The following is a 21,790-nucleotide window of genomic DNA, read 5'->3' as shown; positions in this document are numbered from 1 at the left end:
TTGAGTCGGGCCGAGGCGTTTTGGATGCGTTGGAGTCGTCTCAGGAGCTTGCTTGTAGTTCCTGAGTAGAGGGCGTTCCCGTAGTCGAGTCTGTTGGTGATGAGGGCCTGGTTAAACGTTTTTCTCGTGTCGAGGGGGATCCATTTGAAGATCCTTTAGAGCATACGGAGGGTGTTGAAGCAGGACGCGGAGACGGCATTGACTTGACTGGTCATGGAGAGAGTGGAGTCGAGGATGACCCCCAGGTTGCGTGCGTGGTCCGTGTGTTCCGGGGCTGTGCCTAATGACGTGGGCCACCAAGAGTCGTCCCAGGCTGATGGGGTGGGTCCGAGAATGAGGACCTCCGTCTTGTCTGAGTTCAGCTTCAGTCTGCTGTCCTTCATCCAGTCGGCTACGGCCTTCATTCCTCTGTGGAGGTTAGCTTTGGCGGTGTGGGGATCTTCGGTGAGGGATATGATCAGCTGGGTGTCGTCGGCGTAGGAGATGATGTTGAGGTTGTGTTGTCGTGCGACGTGGGTGAGGGGGGCCATGTAGATATTGAACAGCGTCGGGCTGAGGGAGGATACCTGTGGGACGCCGCAGATGATCTCGGTGATTTTGGAGGGAAGGGTGGGAGGTGGACGCTCTGGGTTCTGCCGGAAAGGAAGGATGTGGTCCAGGCCAGGGCCTTCTCGTGGATACCGGCGTCATGGAGGCATGCTGATAGGGTGCGGTGGCAGACCGTGTCAAAGGCTGCTGATAGGTCCATAAGGATGAGGGTGGCTGTTTCTCCTTTGTCCATCAGGGTCCGGATGTCGTCAGTGGCGGCGATGAGGGCAGTCTCGGTGCTGTGGTTGCTGCGAAAACCGGATTGGGAAGGGTCCAGGATGCTGTTAACTTCGAGGTAGCGGGTCAGCTGTTTGTTGACAGTCTTCTCGGTCACTTTTGCCGGGAAAGGGAGCACGGAGATGGGCCAGAAGTTCTTGAGGTCCTTGGGGTCTGCCTTTGGCTTCTTCAGAAGGGCGTTGATCTCGGCGTGCTTCCAGCTTTCTGGGAAGGTTGCTGTCTCGAAGGAACAGTTGATTGTTTTCCGGAGGTGGGGCGCGATGGTTGTGCTGGCTTTGTTGAAGATGTGGTGAGGGCAGGGGTCCGATGGGGATCCGGAGTGGATGGAGTTCATGGTTTTGATGGTGTCTTCTTCGCTGACGCTGGACTAGACGGTCAGGCGACTGGTGCGAGTGATAGTCGCAGGGGTGGTGCACTCGGTGGTGGGTGCGGGGGGGGGTCGGAGTTGAAGCTGTTGTGGATGTCGGTGATCTTGCGGTGGAAGAAGGTGGCCAGGGAGTCGCACAGGTCTTGAGATGGCGGGATGTCGTTGGTGTTGGAGCTGGGGTTGGAGAGTTCTTTCACGATGCTGAAGAGCTCTTTGGTGTTGTGTGCGTTGTTGTCTAGGCGGTCCTTGAAGGCGGTCTTCTTGGCGGTCCTGATGAGTTGGTGGTGTCTGCGGGTGGCGCTCTTGAGGGCTGTGTGGTTGTCTGGTGTTCGGTCGTGGAGCCATTTCTTCTCCAGCTTCCGACAGGTGTGCTTGGAGATCCGGAGGTCCTCGGTGAACCAGGCGGCTTTCTTGTTGGTGTGGTTGGTTGTAGAGGTCTTGAGAGGGGCGAGGGTGTTGGCGCAGTCGTTGATCCACTTTGTGAGGTTGGCCGCGGCGGTGTCTGGGTCGGTGGGGTCGGTGGGTGGTCTCAGGGCGAGGGCGGTAGTCAGTTGGTTCTCGGTGACCTTGCCCCAGCAGCGGCGTAGTGGCTGTTGGGTGCAGTGGTGTGTGGTGGGTTTCCTGAAGGTGAAGTGGACGCATCTGTGGTCGGTCCAGTGTGGTTCGGTGGTGCGGTTGAAGGAGACGTGAGGTCTTGCGGAGAAGATGGGGTCGAGCGTGTGTCCAGCGGCGGGGGTAGGTGTCGTTACGAGCTGTTTGAGTCCGAGGTTGGCGAGGTTGTCGATCAGGGCGGTGGAGTTGGCGTCGTTGTTGTTCTCGAGGTGGAAGTTCAGGTCCCTGAGGAGGATATAGTCCGTGGAAGCGAGGGCGTGGGTGCTGATGAGGTTGGCGATGGTGTCACTGAACTGTGGGCAGGGTCTGGGAGGTCTGTAGATGAGAGTTCCTCTGAGGGTGGTGTTGGGGTCGGTGTGGATCTGGAAGTGCATGTGCTCGGCGGTGGTGAGGGTGTCATCGATGTTCGTTGAGATTTTGATGGAGTCTTTGTGGATGATGGCGATTCCTTCTCCCACTCCGTTGGTGCGGTCTCTGCGGGAGATCTTGTAGCCCTGTGGGATGGCTATGGCGATGTCTGGTGCTGAGGTGGCGTTCAGCCAGGTCTCCGTCAGGAAGGCGATGTCGGGGCGGTGGAGTCTAGGAGGTCCCAGAGTTCGATGGCGTGCTTGCGAGCGGAGTGGGTGTTGAGGAGGATGCAGCGGAGGTGGTTGGGTTCTCTGGCTGGTGGTGTGGAGGGTTGGATGCTGGTGAATCTGCAGTTCCGGCAGGTGAAAGGCCCCTGGGTGCGTTTCGGGGTGGCCCGGTAGCAGGGGTGGTCTCTGGAGTTGAGTGCGTGGAGGGGCTTGCGTCGTAGAGCAGTCTGGCGTTGCGGGGGGTGCGGGGACCAGGGGTTCTGGTGCTGGGTGCGGTCCAGGCGCGGACGGGTGCAGACGGGCTTGCCTTAGGTGCGCCAGCGGTGCGCCAGTGGCGCGCCCGCTGCGCGGCCGCTTCGCGGTCTCCATATGAGGGCAGAGGGAGGGAGGAGCAGCTGGGAGGTGGGAGCGGGGCGGCCAATGGGAGTGAAGGGGGCGGGGCCGCAGGGGCTCAGCGACGGGGGAAAACCCGGGGAAAAAACGGCGGGAAAGGACGGCGGGAGAGGAACAACAGAGCACAGGGGTACAGAAAGCAAAACACAGGGGCACAGAATGAAAAAAACCAAAGTGGCACAGAAAGCCAAGCGCAGGGGTACAGAATAAAAAAGGGAGCGAGCAGTCAGGCGGCAAAAGCGGCAACGGAGGTTCAACCCACAGGGGGCTGCGTGGCGGATGGGGGGGAGCGACCTGCCTGGTGACAGGGTCAAAGGTCGCTCTCTACCACCGCTTCGCGGCCTCCATATGAGGGCAGAGGGAGGGAGGGAGGAGCAGCTGAGAGGTGGGAGCAGGGCGGCCAATGGGAGTGAAGGGGCGGGGCCGAAGGGGCTCAGTGGCGGGGGAAAACCCAGGGAAAATCCGGGGAAAAAACGGCGGGAAAGGACGGCGGGAGAGGGACAACAGAGGTCAGGGGTACCGAAAGCAAAACACAGGGGCACAGAATGAAAAAAACAAAGTGGCACAGAAAGCCAAGCGCAGGGGTACAGAATAAAAAAGGGAGCGAGCAGTCAGGCGGCAAAAGCGGCAACGGAGGTTCAACCCACAGGGGGCTGCGTGGCAGATGGGGGGAGCGACCTGCCTGGTGACAGGGTCAAAGGTCGCTCTCTACCACCGCTTTGCGGCCTCCATATGAGGGCAGAGGGAGGGAGGAGCAGCTGGGAGGTGGGAGCGGGGCGGCCAATGGGAGTGAAGGGGGCTCAGCGGTGGAGGAAAACCCGGGGAAAACCCGGGGAAAAAACGGCGGGAAAGGACGGCCGGAAAGGGACAACAGAGCACAGGGGTATAGAAAGCAAAACACAGGGGCACAGAATGAAAAAAACAAAGTGGCACAGAAAGCCAAGCGCAGGGGTACAGAATAAACAAGCATTGACATAGCCAATAGGTCTCGCCTTTGGGACATTATAAGTGTTTAGCCATGCAACAGTTGCATAACTAAATACTTATAAGGTCCCAAAAGCGAGACCTATTGGCTATGCCAAGCTTCCGTGCGGCCGCTAAAGTGATCGCGATGGCGATCAAACATCAAAGCGACCGCGAAAGTGAAAGTAATCGCGGCAAAGCACGGCGCGCGCGCCCGCGCACATGCACTGTAGCTCTAGGCTGGCCTGGTAGCACTTTTTGGAGCCCTCACAATAAGTCTCGCCAGACCAGCGCATGCGCTGGGTCAGGCGAGACCTAAAAAGGGAGCGAGCAGTCAGGTGGCAAAAGCGGCAACGGAGGTTCAACCCACAGGGGGCTGCGTGGCGGATGGGGGAGCGACCTGCCTGGTGACAGGGTCAAAGGTCCTTCACTCACTGTACGCTGTAATCTCACCATCTACTTCACATTACCGGCAATTACTTCATACACCTGGTGAGTTTCTTCTTTTTCCACAAATCATGTATTTCTTAACTGGAGAGAGTAAACAGAGGGGAGACGGCCAAACTGCCCCTTTCACAGTTAAACGTCGCCAGTGTTGAAAAGTAATGATAACAGGAACCAGGTTAGCAGAAGTCCTGTTTATTTGGCCATCCACTCTCCACAACTGAACTCAATTGTCAATATTCTAATGTCAGCTCCCAGGGGAAGAAACCAAAGGAACAAGAAGGGAAGGGGGGGGGGGGGGGGCGGAAGATACCATTAAGAACATGGTAAGATTACAACAAAAACCCTTTAAAATACTCAGAACTCTCTTTATTGGCTTAAATATTAATAGCATTTTGATTTTTCATGTTTATGTAAAGTATCCTGAAGGTGATGCACAGTGGCAAAGGTCCATCACCTTTACAGTGGAAACTAGAAGTAAATGAGATTTTGCATTGAGAAATTACAGTGAAATTACGGCTGGATCAACTGAAGCCTGTGCAGATGTGACCTCCATGGAGGAAGAAGGCATAGCACAGGGCCCTGCAGCCCCTGCGGTGCAGGGAGCCCCTGCGGGCTGAAGCCTGTGTAGATGTGACCTCCAGGGAGTGTCATGCTGTATCACAGACCCTGCAGCCCCTGCTGTGCAGGGTCCCTGGCTGACTGAAGCCTGTGTAGATGTGATCACCAGGGAGGAAGAGGGGTGTAACGCAAACCCCTGGAGCCCCTGCGGTGCAGGGGAGCCCGGCTGCCTGAAGCCTATGTAGATGTGACCACCAGGGAAGAAGATGGGTGTTACACAGACCCCTGTAGCCCCTGCGGTGCAGGGGTCCCCGGCTGACTGAAGCCTGTGTAGCTGTGACCTCCAGGAAGGGTCAAGGTATAACACAGACCCCTGCTGCTCCTGTGGTGCAGGGTGTCCCTGACTGAAGCCTGTGTAGAGGTGGTCACCAGGGAGGAAGACGGTGTAACACAGGGCCCTGCAGCCCATGCGGTGCGGGGGGCCTCTGCTGACTGAAGCCTGTGTAAATGTGACCTTCAGGGAGGAAGAGGGGTGGAACACAGACCCTGAAGCCCCTGCCGTGCAGGAGGCCCCTGCGGTACAGGGGGCCCCTGCTGACTGAAGCCTGTGTAGATGTGACTACCAGGGAGAAGGCCATCCAAGAGCCACAACGAACATTCAGCCCAGCTTCTGAGACTGACCCAAGACAATCTGTGTGTCATTCACCACACCATTGTCCACCTATCAACCTACACCAATATTTCATCCACTATATCAACTCCTGCTATATCTTCAGCCTAACGATACAGTGGCAGGAGAGGATGAGGATGCGTTCTTTTTGTAGGTTCATATTTTGACCGTGATATCGTAACATCCAGCTGTGACAAACGGTTGAGGGCTTACAGAGAAACATAACATGACTGTGAGCGAGATGCGACTGCATCATCCCTCCTTCACCCAGCACCCGTAAGGACCCCGGGGGCGTCCTTGACTGCATGACTGTGAGCGTGATGTGACTGCATCATTCCTAGTTCACCCAGCATCTGTAGGGACCCCGGGGTGGAGAAGGGCGTTAGACAAGGATGTGTCCTGGCTCCATTTCTATTTACCCTTTACACTAATGGTTTGGAGAGGGAGATGTTGAGAGGAGCTCAGGACCTTCCTATGGTAGCCAATCGCCGCATACCGGCTCTCCTGTATGCGGACGATGCGGTGATATTGGCTCGTACCCCAAACGAACTTCAGAGGGCTCTAAGTAGCTATGCACTTTTCATGGCCAGTCTGGACCTTAAAGTCAATATTGGGAAAACCTTCGTTATGAAGGCGGGCGTTGGCAAGAAAAATAAAACCAGGTCCATTTACTTGAATAAGGAAAGACTATTGACCACTGATAAATATCCTTATTTAGGTGTCATGATCGACGAAAAATTAAGCTTGAAACCGGCAGTTGAAGTGAGAAAACTCCAATTTGTGAGAACCACTTCCGCACTTGTAAATTTCTCTAGGAAACTAGGGAGAAAAGCACCTGTGGAAATGGTCAAAATCTATAAAGCCAAATGTGTTTCAGTGGCTTTATGTGGAGCGGGTGTATGGGGCCATGCAGCTGTGGGCCCCATTCAGGCAGTAGAGAATGATTTTTTGAGATACCTTCTCGCTTTACCAACTACAGCCGCAAATTATTCCTGCCACCTGGAACTGGGTCTTCCATACGTGACAGACCTGGCGAGAATCCAGCCTTTGTTATTGTGGCACCGAATTTGGTCGTCAGAAAGAACAGTCTTTACCCAAAAAATCATCCAAGACTGTAAGGCCATTGATAATGTACATAGATCTAGGTGGCTAGTCTATGTCAAAAAAAATTTAACTGACCTAGGGTTAGTAAAATACTATCACGACCCTACTCTGATTCAGGAGTTAATGAGGAAGGTTTTCTATAAAGTTTGTTTTAATCATCTTGAAGACCTACGACTTAACTCAGAGGTTATGAAGCAAACAGTCAGGCACAGTCTAACAGTCCAGACGGTATTTGGGATTCAGCCTTACCTAACTTATAGTATTACTTCTTATGAATTGTTTCTTTTAGTTAGGTTTAGGCAGAATCTTTTCCATCGTTTAGTGGTTTTTCCGTTGAGAAACAATTGGGCTAAAACACTATCACCTTGCCCTTGTGATGGGAGTTCCTCCCAGTCTACAATCCATACTATTCTTTTTTGTAAATATTATATGGATCAACTGAGAAAATTACTAATCCCCTTATTAAAACGTTTGGGCTTTCGTACTTGCCGCCCAGCTCTACTCTTTTTACAGTCACTGGAGGGAGAGGGGCTGGGCTACATTGTTTCTAATTTCCTACAGAATATCATGCGACATAGACCGAACTTAGGTTGATTTGATCTATCTGATTTTACTGTTAAACCGACTGTTAAAAACTGAATTGATGCTCTTCACCCAGATACTTTGCATGCATTGCCACTTTAAATTTGTGAATGAAATCACTGTGATCACTCTTGTCTGTGATGAATTTTAAATTGATGAGATTTTTATGTGATATTTTAATATGTATTTTTACTTGTATCTTTTATGACCTCTCTTCGGAAGGCCGAATAAAGAAAGATTTGATTTGATTTGACTGCATCATCCCTAGTTCACCCAGCACCTGTAGGGACCCTGGGGGCGTCCTCGACTGCATGACTGTGAGCGAGATGTGACTGCATCATCCCTAGTTCATCCAGCACCCCTAAGGACCCTGGGGGCGTCCTTGACTGCATGATTGTGAGTGTGATGTGACAGCATCCTCCGTAGTTCACCCAGCACCCCTAAGGACTCCGGGGGTATCCTTGTCTGCGTGATTGTGAGCGTGATGTGACTGCATCATCCGCAGTTCACCCATTAACCAAACCATTGACATTTTACGTCTAGCTCTTACGGATCCAGACAGAACATTATTTAACATTGCAGCTGGACCCGGACACGATACCCCAATTCCCTCTGTGAACTATTGAGTATCCCACAGTCTCCCCTAGTATCAAGTTAACCCCAAGGGGGTGGGGACAAAGCCCCACAGCCTACCTGGTTAGGAGAAAGGGCTCCACAGCGTACCTGGGGCCCGATTCACAGAACTAACTTAAGACAAAATCCTAAACTTACTACCATTTTGGTATTCACAGAAGGCACTTACTCATTTTGGTATTCGCAGAAGGCATTTAGGAGTCCTAAAGTTAGGAGTCCTAACTTCTGTCAATACCGAAGTGACTAAGTGTCTTCTGTGAATACCAAAATGGTAGACTTTATTGCCTCGTTTTAAAGATCTGTAAATGTCTATCTCTCAGCTCGAAAGTCCTGTGTAGGGTGGGTTCGCTTTGTACAGTGCCCTGCCCCCTCCCCCCGCCCCCCCTATTGGAGCACAGAAGAGAGGGGTGGGCTGGTAAGAGAGCACACTCCCTGTATCAGATGCGTAAAATGTTTAAAGGGGCCACCCAATGGGGAAAGCTGACGCGTGCCCAGCCCTGCATCTCAATCAGCAGCAATAGGCATTATAGAATGTTTGTTTGATGATTTCAGCCGAACCTACTGTGACATCATTCAGCAGGTGGCCCCTTTAAAAGGAATTGTTTACTCCCTGTATCTGAAGTGTAACGTTTAAAGGGACCACCCAGTGGAAAAACCAGATCTCTAGGCCCATCGCCAACAATCAGCAGCAACTGGCATTCTAGACTGTGCACTTGTGTGATGATGTCAACAGCGGGGGTGTCCATTATGACACCATTTAGCGGGTGGCCCCTTTAACAGGATTTAGTATGCTCCCTGGATCTGTTGTGAAATGGCTGAGTGGAGCCCATGTCCCTGCTGCAGCAGGGGGGAAGAATGCATGAGGTGAGTTTTCGTGCTTGAAGATGTAAACCCGAAGCCCGGAAGTAGGTGGGTAGAGTACATGGACTCCCCAAGGTAGAATGGACTGCTTGGCATCCCCAGAACACTGAACCTGCTGTGCCCCCTGACACTCTTGTGAGGGGGATCCCTCCGCCCTGGCACTGCCACCATGTCGCAACATGGCCACCACAGGCCTGGGCCCCATCTCCCAGTGCAGACCTCCGGTCCCCCCCGGCCTTACCGTCGCGGCGTCGCAGAAGGCCGGAGCCAGTTTGGGGTGCAGGATCTTGTCCGAGGAGGAGTCCGACAGCTGGTGGCTGCTGTTGCTGCCCCACACAAACACGGCCACCACTTCCACCTCACGGCTGGGGGCCCTGGCAGGACAGCCGTGGAGACCCGTGGTCTGGGAGGCCAGGTGGCAGATCTAGAGACAGACGGACAGATGGAGGGGAAACACAGTGATCAGAAAATAAAGTTAAAAAAACACCAACACGTCTGCATTATTCAGTTATCATGTTTTATTATCACTTATAGGCAGATCACAACCCCATTCAAGCGGTAGCAAAGTCCACATGTATGAAAAGTCAGCTTTGCATTCCTTAAATAGTGAATTTTAGATAATCGTTATGTAAGGAATGCAAAATTGTATGAAGGAAAATAGCGAGTACCTAATAGCGATTCCTAAAGAGTTGCAATCACATTTAGGTAATACCTTTCCATTCGTTCCCATGGGTTCAAGGGCCCATAGGTGCGAATGGTTTGCATTAGCTAATTTGCGATTACCTAATTGGTAATCACAAATTAGGTAATGCAATACCAAGGGTACCTAGCCCCCCTGAAGCACCCCAAAAAAAACTGTGCACATGCAAAGCGCACACATCCCCTGGGGATTGTGTGCGCTACATGGCACTTTGAAAAATGCATTTTGGGGCATTTTTCAAAATGTGCACATGGTTACTTACCATCGACCTGGATTCGATGGTAATAGCATTTCCCTAAATTCTCCCTTTGAATTTAGGAAATGCTTGGTACATGTGCTTGTGGATCACAAATTGAGATTCCATATTTGTAGTCACAATTTTTAGTGATCGTAATTTTTGCGATGACCTAAAATTGCCACTACAGAGACTTTCATGCATCTTAAAAGGCTATTTTGCATTCGCAAATAGTCGGATTTAGCGTTTTGCACCGTTTGCGAGTGTAAAATGGTTGAAAACATGTGGCCCAATGTTCTCTGCATTTAGGAAAACCAAGCTGCAGTTTCAGTGTTCTCAGGATCCCACAAGAGAGATTGCAGCCAGACTTTGAATCAATACATAAACATGCCCGAGCCCAATCCTCATGTACTGCGAGTCCCCTGTGGGGTCCATCTCACACCCGCTTCTTTCATCCCAGACCTGCTGCCGGCGGCTCTGCTGGTTCAATCCTGTCAACGTTCAGTCTCTTCCAAGCAGGCAACAGATGAACCCTCTTGGAAATCAAAGCATTGGCCGAGAAGGATCTCAGAAGAGCTGCTGCGTCTAAAGAAACTCAAGATCACACTTGACACTAAACCTGGCAAACCAGAGGTTCTGATGGCTGGCCAGGATCCTCTGCCAATCCGCAGCCACGGTGGTCAGCAGCACTAGCCGTGTGCCCAGCTCCATCACAGGCACCAACCCCGGGGTGTGCTGCAAGGTGCCCCTCATTCCATGAATCTCTGGAGGGGAAGGCGTAGCAAAGGCCCAGGCCTTGCCAATGACATGGTAGAGATGCAGGAACGCAGCTGCCCGAATGCTGACAAGCACCCCCCCTCCCCGAGAGAGAGCACATAAGCAAGCAGGCCCAACCCAGGTGACCAGGGGGACACACAGACCATCCTGTGAACTTGAGCACCTTGAGACCCTCAAGAGTGAGTAGTAGCGCTTTATGAGATCACTGCTTGATTGGGGACCTCTTTATGAGCCAGTTTGCGTCGCTCTCGCACCACGCAACGTGATAAAAGAGCGGCGCAAACCTTGCATGTGATTTATGAAGCTACACAAAGTCACTGTGCATGACCCTAAGCGGCTCCATAAATCTGGAGGAAGGCAACGCCGTGCAAATCAGTGCGTTGCCTCACTCTGCCCTGGGAAGAAGTTCAACGGGCGTGGTGGTGGGTGTTCCGCATTGCCAGATTGGGAATTCGCCAAAAAGACACGCCTTCTCAGGGGAGGCGTAATGAGGAGAAATATCTTTATTTTTCCTCCTTGTTTCTTTTTTGGATGTGTGCTGTGTGCTGCGTGCTGCGTTTTGCAGCACACATAGAAAGGGAAATATGCCTCAGGGGATTGTTTTTTTCAAAGTATGGTGCACCTTCCTGCACAAACACAACCCTGCATGCAACGCAAGCATCCTTGCACCATAGTGCAAGGGTGTCTGCATTGGCGCTAGGCAGCCAAACGGGCGCCAGCGCAGAGGAAAAGGTAGGAATGCGCTGTATTGCCTTAAATACGGTGCATTCCTGTCACGCAATTCAGCACAACACGATGACTTGCTGTGCTGCACTAAATGACAAGTCCTTAAGTAGACCCCAAAGTCTGCTTCCCAATCCAGGTCTTTGCCACAGGATGAAGAAGATGAAAGGGCTGCCACAGAAACATTACAACCAGAAGGCCACAACATGTGGTACGTGAGCTCCATAATAAATCAATTAAGTAACACAACACCAACACAGCAAAAGTCAACACAACTCACATTAACACAACACAAATAAACTTACTATAGTACAACCTGACATAACTGAAGAGACTACACCTTAAGACAACCTAGTGTAACAATTCTCAACGTACTCTTGTAGGAATCGTGCAAGACAGCATGAGGTTTCTCAATAACCCACGCTCAGATGTGAAGTGGGTGCACCCAAGTGTATCTGCTCCCACCAAACCATGAGGCTCTTGTGTAGCAGTGTTCCAGCCACTGGTGTGTCCATCACGTTTGCAAACACCAATGGCCACATCTACACTTTATTTACCATAGCACCAGGCTTCTATTTCACTACAACCACCACCCACCATATGGAAGCCACGCCCACCAGCTCCCAGTATCAGCTGAGGCTGCAGGGATAGCCGCAGTTCGACAGTTCATGTTCCAGCCTTATGGGGAGTTTGGCCCAGGGGCTACAGACCTGTCTGCATCTGATGCTGTTGGGTCCTGCACTGTGGTATATTTTAGTTGCAACAATCTAACAGTTGAGTATCAGCCGTTCTGCCCCTTCCCGCAAGTCACGGTGGTGCCTACATATCTGCTAGATAGCACAGGTCCATGTGTATGGAAGCTGGGCATCACATCTCCACCAGTTTGTCGTGCAGTTCCTACAAATCTATATAGGATCTGCGTGATTAGACAACATAAACTAAGGGATTGGTGTCCAGACTAATTCTAGACACCCCCAAAGGATATTTTAGCCTTTAGAACAGCAAACTCACAGTGCCACCATGAGCCCCCTAACCTTACCAAGGAGCAAATAGTTTCAGGAAACTATCGAACATGACAACCCTTGATCCTTCAAGGATCATTGAAACAGCAGAGTGCTCTTAGCTCAGTCACTCGTGCTCACTTAGTCTCAGAGTGATGCACAGAATAAACGACGTTAATGTGTGTGCTACAGAGCAGCTCGTGTAACCTGATTATCGTATGTGAAAATCCCCAAAATATGGCGTAGTGGGTTTCAGTGTAGCTTAAAATATCCTTGTGTAACCTGCAAATCATGGGGTGAGTAAAGTTTCAACAAATGTGATTTTTTTTTGTTGAAATTAATATAAGCCCTGACAAAAGAGAAACAGGAGAAGACAATACAGAAACACCGAAGAGTTGCGGCCGAGTGGTGCGCGCGCGAGGTTCAAAAGCAGACATGGCAGGAGCCACAAGACGGGGGCTGCTGTCCAGGCGCTATCAGGAACCCGTGGGAGGTGTTTTTCAGAGGTAGCGAGAGCGGATTTCTCACATGCAGTGAAAGCCCGATGCTACCAGCATCGCTGGAAAGTGGTGGCTGTTATTGCTAGTTTTTGATGCATAAATAGGAAAGTACACTGCCTGAAAATTGCAAAACATTGAGGTAATTATTTTCAATTAAAATAAACCAACCTGGCTATGGACCATAAAACATTTCAATACAGGTGTCTTTAGCGTATCACTCCCAAAATCGGAACGGAATTTCACTTCAAACCGATAAGAATCAGCGCCAGGTGGGAAACATTCCTACCTGTGGGTCTTTCCGTGGCATTTCTGAACTGTAGCCACTTGAAAAACACAAATCTTGCTTCCTACCTTGTGCCTGTAATTTAGGCGCAGACTCTGCCACACAGACATCGACTGGTAAAAGCTATGATAGTCCTCTGACACTGAAATGCTAACGAGTATTGAACTTTCCACTGAAGGTCAGCAGATAAGATGGATATTTTGGAAGGCCATGCCCATGGCAAAACGCATTTGCTGAAGTGCCACATTTTTTAAACTTTCATAACAGTGCTCTGCTTTCTGCTTTTTCTAGAGAACTGAAAAGTCATTGAGAAAATTAAAACTCAATTAAAGTCACTTTCCATGCCTAAAGGATAATTCAGGGTATATTTGCGCGTCCGAAGTGGGAGGAAGCATAAGAATGAAGAAGTTTAGACAATCTGTCTTTCATGGGTCATTAAGTGCACCACTCAGCCTAGTGGTGCACTTAATGACCCGTGAAAGACAGATGGTGGCTGCGCGCATGCACGCTCGCGTGAATGCTTGCGTGAACGCAAGCCCTAGGCCAGCCAAAGTGTGGGGTAGCACTTTGAAAACTCACCTACTAAATGTCTCAGTGCAGCGCATGCGCTGGCTCAGCTAGACCTAAAAAGGACCGCTCCAACATTGATTATGTATTAAACTCTGCCTCTGCTCCAGTTACTAAACATCTTGAGATTTTAGATGAGTTCAAAAAATATTACACTTCTCTTTTTACTCCTGAATCTTCTCCAGATTCCCTAGACATACAAAATTATCTTGCTTCCATCCAAAAACAATTTCCCACAGATATTAATTTTTCTTCATTGGAACAAAATATCTTCATAAAAGATATTTCCCAAGCCCTAAAACTTCTAAAAATAGGGAAAGCACCCGGCCTAGATGGATTCCCTGTGGAATTCTATTCCCATTTTTCCAAAGCCCTACTTCCCCATCTTCTCTCTTTGTTTTCATACTTTATCTCCTCTAATGCCTCTTCCGGCACTTCTAAGGATGCTCTTATTTGCAGGATGGGAAAGATCCTCATCTTTGTAAAAATTATAGGCCGATATCATTATTCAATTCTGATTATAAAGTATTCTCTAAAATACTTGCTTTTCGATTAGAACCTATCTTACAATTTATTATTTGTAAAGAACAGTCTGGCTTTATTAAAGGAAGGAATATTTCAGACAATACCCGGACCTTCTTTAATATATTACATAAAGCTAACAAGTATCCCCATTCTCTTGCAGCCATCTCTTTAGATGCAGAAAAAGCTTTTGACCAAATGGATTGATCTTTTATTTTTCATACTTTGTCCTGGTTCGGTATTGGCCCCCAAATTCATTTCTTACATTTCTTTATTATACTCTTCACCCAAAGCCACCATTTTCACTAACGGTTCTTTTTTCCACCCCTTTATATTACAGAGAGGTGCTCGCCAAGGCTGTCCCCTCTCCCCTCTCCTTTTCATTCTAGCTTTAGAACTATTTTTAGCTAAAATCAAACAAAACTCCGACATACATGGTTTCCAATATGATAAATTTCATGTTAAAATGAGTGTCTATGCCGATGACATTCTCTTATTTTTATCTAAACCATAACTCTCCATTCCAGGCTTTGTAGCAGAAGTCGATGCTTTCTATTTACTTTGTGGTTACAAACTAAACCACAATAAATGTGAAATCTTACCCTTGAACATTTTTTTGCTTTAAACAAGATTTCCTCCCTACTAGCTTTTCATGGAATCCCCAACAAATTAAATATTTGGGTCTCTTGTTTGCTCCTTCTGTTAAAAAAACCTTTTCCCTAAATATGACCCGTCTCTTTTCTACTCTCTCTACTTCCACTGTATGTACTTTATACTTGTCCTGGTGGGGCAGACTTGATACCATTAAAATGATGCTTGCTCCCATCATTTTTTACTTGATCTCAGCTATTCCTCTCAGTCTTCCTGGATACCTTTTCAAGAAAATTAACTCTATTCTTTCAATATTTTTATGGAACAAGAGGAAACCATGCATGTCTTTAATTAAGCTAAAGCACCTCAAATCTCAAGGTGGGGTTAATTTTCGTGATTTTCAACTTTACCATAACGCCTTCCTTCTTAAGCAACTCTCTAAATCATTAAATGACTCTACTCCTAATCCCTCTCCATTATGGAAGGATTTAGAACATTCCTTTTTATCCCCTTTTTCCCTGGATGAATCCCTTACTTTTACTCATAAATCTTGCTTTCTATCTCCACCTATACATAACACTTCTCACAAACTATTTCACTCCTTTATGCTATCTCACCTCTCAGCTAAAGATCAATTTCTTAATTCATCTATTTGGCATAATAAACTTCATAAAATTAAAAATAAACCAATTTTTTGGAAGACCTGGCGAGACAGAGGTTTACTTTGGATCCATCAGTTATACTCAAACGACTCTTTTCTTACCTTCTCTGATGCGCAATCACTTTATCAATTACCAAAGTCCTTTTCTGTCAAATTTAATTTATTGATCAAACATATAACTGATTCTCTACTTCTTCTATCCTCTATACCACACTCCTCCTCACTTCACCGCAATATTATTCCCATTTTAAGTGCCCAAACTAGGGCCTCATCCATATATAAATTCCTTAATGCGCCCATTATACACAGATCCAAGACCCACACCGAGCTCCAATAGGAATCTGATTTCCACTCTTCATGGTCTATTACACTTTGGGATAAATTATGGATGAAACTCCGCAAGACCTCAAGGTCAGCCAGCACGACTCAAACACTTTGCTTTATATACAATAGACTTCTGTTTACACCACTATCCTCACATAAATTTCAACCCACACTTTCTTCAGAATGTTGGTCTTGTAATGCTTCTCACGCAAACTTATTTCATATGCGCTTTTCCTGTCCCTATACACATCAGTTTTGGTTGAAAGTATGATCTCAGATTAATATCATTTGCCATACCCGTCTCCCTTTCTCCCCTGAAGCTGTATTTATAGGCACATTATCTGATCATTGGCAAAACCCTTCTCAGAACATGGACATTGTGGATTTATTAATTGCTATTGCTTTCCAGCAAATAACAAAATATTTGAAACATGCTACACAACTTTCCTTTCAATCTTGGTAGTACAGTGTATGTTATAACCATCGATTAGATCGTGCCTATGTTTCTCCTATGTCTCTATTCCTGAAAAGAGAACGCATATGGTCTCCTGTGACTATTTTCTTAGACGTCTCCGCACAAAGGTCTACCCGTCATCATCCTTCGTCGGAAGAGGTACCCAAACCACCATGACTTGTTAATAATGATATATTGTTGTTGTGTATTTGTAATTATATATTCTCTCTTTTTTCTTCCACTTAAAATTGCTATCATACTCTGTTAAACAGCAATCTTTTCCTTATATGGTTTGATACCTTTTATAATATATTAAGCCTTTTTACCTTCATATGTATTTATTTAACTACAGTATTAGTATTTCCTTTACCCTTGTCTCCCTTTCCCCTTTCCCCCTTCTCTTGCCTCTTTTCTCTCACACGTTTTTATATCAAAAGTTCTATATGCAACTATTTTTTATTCGTTATTTCTTGTCTCCATATTGCATAATTTCTCATTTACTTAATGTTTTTACTTGTCATTCGTTAACTGGTTAATTGCTTATACTTTGTTGCATTTGTCCACAATTAAAATCTCTATTTAAACTAAAAAATGTTTGTAAAACTGTTTCTAAGAATGTTTCCTAGGCCTGTGATTGCTTGCTAACAGGCTGTTCGACCCACTGACTGTCCAGATGTCTGTACACTCTCTGTCAGACTCCTTCTCTAATGTCTGCACAGACTTTTTCCAAACATTAAAAGGGAACTTCCGGTGATATCCGCCCATTGTTCACACAAACATTGTGAGGGTTAATGAGTGCTCAGTTTATAGTGATTTGTATATGTACGTCAATAGGACGTCGTGGCACACCCTAGCAAAGGTATGGTTTCCCATTGGGCTTGGCATGACTGTGCTGGTCACTGGCAGAACCTCTTCTTAGGACCAGTTGACTTTGTAGCACAATATCTCAGGGCACCCATGTGGTTTCTTCGTGAATCCTTCACAGTCTCTTCTGGTGCCTGACATCAATGGTCCGTCATGAGTGTTAACACCATCCGAAGTTCACCGACGGTGGTCTCTGCGCCTCGGATTAGTTGGTCCTGAGATTGCTGCTGTCAGGAATCCATTGCTAAGACAAACAAAGGCACTTACAAGTGCCAGCCTTGCTTTGTGCATCCACTGACATCAAAGAGAGTAGGAATGACTGCTCCGCAGAAGGTCTGCACAGCGAGGGTCTCAAACAATACTATGAACCAACCCTCCTACCTACACAGCAGTAGAAGCTTCTGGTTGTGTCGCGATGGGTGTCCTGGCAGATATTCCACATGGCAGGTGCTGGACCTTACAGGTTTACCTTTCTGTAAGGTGTAAGCATCGCCTTTGCTAGTATATTAATTGTCAGTATTTATATCAGATAGTAGCCTAAATTCCCCAACTGTTGATTGGTCTCTCCTGGACACTGGAACCACTAATGTCCTTGACCTCTTGACCTTTGGCTCAGTGCTTTTAAACCCTTCATACAGCAGGTGGTGTACTTTGGAATTCTGCTCAAACGCATCTTTAGCAGGTGACTGACCAGTGTTCAGATCTCTCACTTCCTTGGCGGCTTCATCCTTCGATACCTCACACCTTAATAGAGCTCAGCCTTGGCCTGCAGACCGTAGTGGGGAAGTCCTCCCTGTGGCACCCTCAGGTTTGTCACCCATCCCTTAGGAATACACTGGGCACATTTCCCACGTTTCACCCAGTGACCCCTCAGGGAGTGAGAGTGTCTAGTGAGTAACATGATTACACATGAAGGCTCTGATCCTGGCCAGTAATTGTTTGATGGCTGTAACATCTCCAAGAAGAAACTACGGGACAGGAAATGACCATCGACAGCAATACAGCGACACACTCAAGAAGGCTCTGGTGGATATAGTCTGCACCCTCCTGCGTCAGATACTGAGAACATCCCAGGAAGTGATATCACATCAGGAAGTGACCCTTGACAGCAGTACAACGACACACACTCAAGAAGGCTCTGGTGGATATAGCCAGCACCCACCTGCGTCAGATACTGAGAACATCTCAGGAAGTGATGTCACAACAGAAAGTGACCATCGACAGCAGTACAACGACACAAGCAGACACTGGTGGATTCAGTCAGCACCCACGTGTTTCAGATACTAAGAACATCACACGAAGTGATGTCACATCAGGAAGTGACCCTTCACAGCAGTACAACACCACACTCAAACAGCAGTACAACGACAGACTCAAGCAGACACTGGTGGATACAGTCAGTGACCATCTGTGTAAGATACTGAGAGCATCACAGGGAGTGATATCACGCCAGGAAGTGACAATCAACAGCAGTGCAGCCACACACTCAAGCAGCACCCATCTTTGTCAGATACTGAGAGCATCACAGGAAGTGATATCACACCAGGAAGTGACAATCAACAGCAGTACAGCGACACACTCAAGCAGACACTGCTGGATACAGTCAGCACCCACCTGTGTCAGATACTGAGAACATCACAGGAAGTGATATTACACCAGGAAGTGATGTCGCCTGAATTTTGACACTTGTGTGTTGCACTGCTCCCCCTGCCCTGATTTGAAGTTTGAGTGCAGTTTAAAAACTCTGTGGGTCTTATTTATGAGGCCTTGCGACAGTTTTGCGCTTCCGTTATGTCACTTTTTGTGACGCAGCGGCGGCGTAAAACATGCCTCCTGTTGCACCCTATTTACAAAGTGACGCATCTAAGCAGATGCGTCACTTTGTAAACCCCTGCGCTACATTATACCTGCGTCAGGTATAATGTATGCAGGATGGGCGTTCCCACGTAAGTAAGCCTCGTAGAAGTGACAAAGAGAAATCTACAAGATTTCACTGCGCCACTTCTGGGGTGCAAATTCGTCAATATCTTACACCTGCCTCACAGCTGGCGTAAGACTGATGCAGGCCCTTTCACATGGGGTTTTCCCCATGTGAAAGGACACATTGCTGGAGTTATGTCACTTTTGGGACACATTCCAGCAATGCGTCACTTTTGCGCCTTCAGATACGTCAGAAATACTGACGTATCTGTAACTCCTTGCGACATGATGCGTCATACAGTAAATATGACGCATCCATCATGTCGCAAGGAGGGCGCACTGACAAGTGACGCATCGCTGCTTTCACGCAGCGATGCGTCTCTTCTCATAAATGAGGCCCACATTGCTGGAGTTGTGTCACTTTGGTGACACATTCCAGCAATGCATCACTTTTGCGCCTACAGTTACATCAGAAATACTGACATATCTGTAACTCCTTGAGAAATGATTTGTCATACAGTAAATATGACGTATCCATCATGTCGCAAGGAGGGCGCACTGAGAAATGACGCATCGCTGCTTTCACGCAGCGATGCGTCACTTCTCATAAATGAGGCCCTTTAAGGCATATTATCAAGCCAGGCGATAAAATTATCGCCGCTTTAGCGGCAGAAAACTGACGCTAAAACGGCAATGATGGGCTTGATAATATGCTCTTTGGAATTCCAATTGAAGCCCATGTTAGACGCCCTTCACATTTAACATGGGCTTCAATTGGAATTCCATAGAGCATATTATCAAGCTCATTATCGCCGTTTTAGCGGCAGTTTTCTGCCGCTAAAGCGGCGATAATTGTAACCCCGTCCTTGATAATATGCCCCCAAGTTTCCAAGTGCTAGAGAAGGCTTACTTTAGCGTTGATCTAACTCAATATGCCCTCCCTAAGAAAGGCCAAAGGGTTTTAGGCATTGGATATCGTTGACCCCACTTGTACCCAGCAGGGTGGATTTTTCTTGTTTTGTTTCAAGCAGAGGGGCTTAGGCTGTTCTTTTAACGGGCCCACTGCAGCAAGGTGATGCCGTGTGTCTGCCCAAGAGCACACCTGCAGGCACCACCTTTCAGAAATGCAGCAAAACTTCAAAACTAGTATTACAAATAGCAACTCCACTTTCTGTCTGTCTGTCTCTCTTTCTCTGTTCCTTTCTCTCTGCCCCTCTCTCTGTCCCTCTCTCTATCCCTCTCTCTGTCTCTCTCTCTCGCTGTGAGAAGTTGGCCTGATATATGCTGTCGACTAGTTCTAGTGGGCACCTTGTACCAGTCCAAACAACCCCTTATTGATGATAGGTTAAAGACAACCTTTATTGAAAGCTATCCTAGTGGTAGCTATGGAGAGCAGCCTTCAGGCTAAGTCTTGAAGGAATGTAAAGCCGCTTGTTTTACCAGTCTATAATCTCTTGAATGATCAAATGAAAGGACAACCACACCAGGTATATATTTAAAATATATGTATTTAAGATAAAACACACCCCTCTAGTCCCTTTATGAGGCTGGAGTTCGAAGTACTTAAGTTACAAGTCAATATTCAACAGTAAAAGCACAAATACACGTTTGGGCCCTAGGGGCGTACCAAACCATATACCAATAAAATGGTATAAGAACCACGACTGATCTAGACACAAGGCCTTTAGAAGTGCTATAGAAGTGCTTAGACCACAAGGAATAACCCAAGGTAGTGACACAGGGGACCCACGGGAGACGCGTGCAGTGTGAGAACACAGCCGTGAATCGCCGTTTACTTCTATGGAGAAAGTTGCGGTTGGAAATTAAGAGTTTAAGGACACTTAGAGGATGACTAGGAGCGAACCCTTTAGGACTTAGAGGTGTCTAAGGCCAACACCCACGGGAGCACCGGAGTACTCGAGTTACCTCACCCAGGGAAGCCGGGTGCATAGGTGTCAAATGGTGTCGGGTCGCGTTGCTGTTTTCAATGGAAGCTGCTCAGGAAGTGCTGCTGCCGTGAGGAGTAGAAGTGTCCGAAGCGATCCAAGGCCGGATCGAGGATGGAAGGAACCTGAAAGCAGAGGGGACAGAGTCTGGGTCACTTACCAGTGACCGAGGGCAGGATGGACCAATGCCCACAGATGTTGGGTGCTTCAGGTGAGTTGATGGGTGTCTTGACTCTTCAGCCACGAGGTCCAGGAGGCGCCAATGACAACCAGGAGCTGGATTTGAGCTGTCCCACAAAGTCTGTCGAGTGCTGCGGTATCGGCGACCAGATTGGACCCAACAAGCCCTGGCAACTGCAAGTCACTTGGAAACAGAGAAAGGACGTCAGTGCAGACCAGTAAGGTCTGGGGGACTCACCCAGCGAGGGTAAGTCGGGGCACGTCAGGAGCAACCAGGAAAGCCCAATCAGAAGAGGAGTCACCTTCATGGGGACCCACTAGCCAACGGGCTAGCGATCGCGAAGGAGCCTTGAGCGGTCGCACTGGAAACTGGCCCACGGGTCACTCGTGGAGTGGAGGCCAGAAATCTTCGGTGCTGGAGGTGCTCAAGGCTGGGGCTACTTGGAGCCCAAAGCACAACTTCGAGGAAGACCAGGAAGATGATGGATCAGCAAAAGATCACGGTGTCCGGGGGTCACGGTTCCACGTCACCCACGATAGCCACGGGCCTCAGGTTTGCTGTGAACTCAGGGTAGCCTGGAAATACACCTCTGGGGATGCAGAGACTCCGGCGTCCGGCGGGAGCTTCAGAATTGCAGACTGGACAGATGCTTCTTTGGTGCCTGCCAAGCAGGGGAGTCACTCCTTGACCCAAGGGAGATTTCTTTCGTCTTCTAGTCGAAATAGAAAGTCAAAGGTCCAGGATATATGTTGCAGAGTTTCGTTCAGGGTAATATAAAGTCTCAAGGACTGGGTTCCCATACTTATACAAAGTTACATAGGACATACTCTAGGGACCCACCTATGGGAGGGTTTGAAAGAGGGGTGGTTACATCCATTTCCTTTGTCCAGTTTTGCAACAGAGCAGGGGCAGGTAGCCCCTGCAACTGGTTTGAACTGGACTATGCACAGG

General features: G+C 48.2%; 1 protein-coding gene across 7 annotated transcripts in view; it reads right to left on the bottom strand.

Moving 5' to 3' along the window:
• The window catches only part of LOC146863653 (putative E3 ubiquitin-protein ligase HERC1), a 1,482,062-nt gene that overhangs the window by 1,364,974 nt on the left and 95,298 nt on the right, over positions 1–21,790 (bottom strand). For all 7 annotated transcript variants that reach the window (XM_085627737.1, XM_085627739.1, XM_085627735.1 and 4 more), the window contains exon 4: positions 8,832–9,014. In XM_085627737.1, the coding sequence (XP_085483863.1) occupies positions 8,832–9,014 (183 nt within the window). The remainder of the gene's footprint in view (positions 1–8,831; positions 9,015–21,790) is intronic.

The sequence above is a fragment of the Triturus cristatus genome, chromosome 2_1 (assembly GCF_964204655.1).
Source record: "Triturus cristatus chromosome 2_1, aTriCri1.1, whole genome shotgun sequence".
Classification (NCBI taxonomy): Eukaryota; Metazoa; Chordata; class Amphibia; order Caudata; family Salamandridae; genus Triturus; species Triturus cristatus.
The sequence above is the reverse complement of the archived record's forward strand: the minus strand, read 5'-3'. Positions and strand labels throughout refer to the sequence as shown.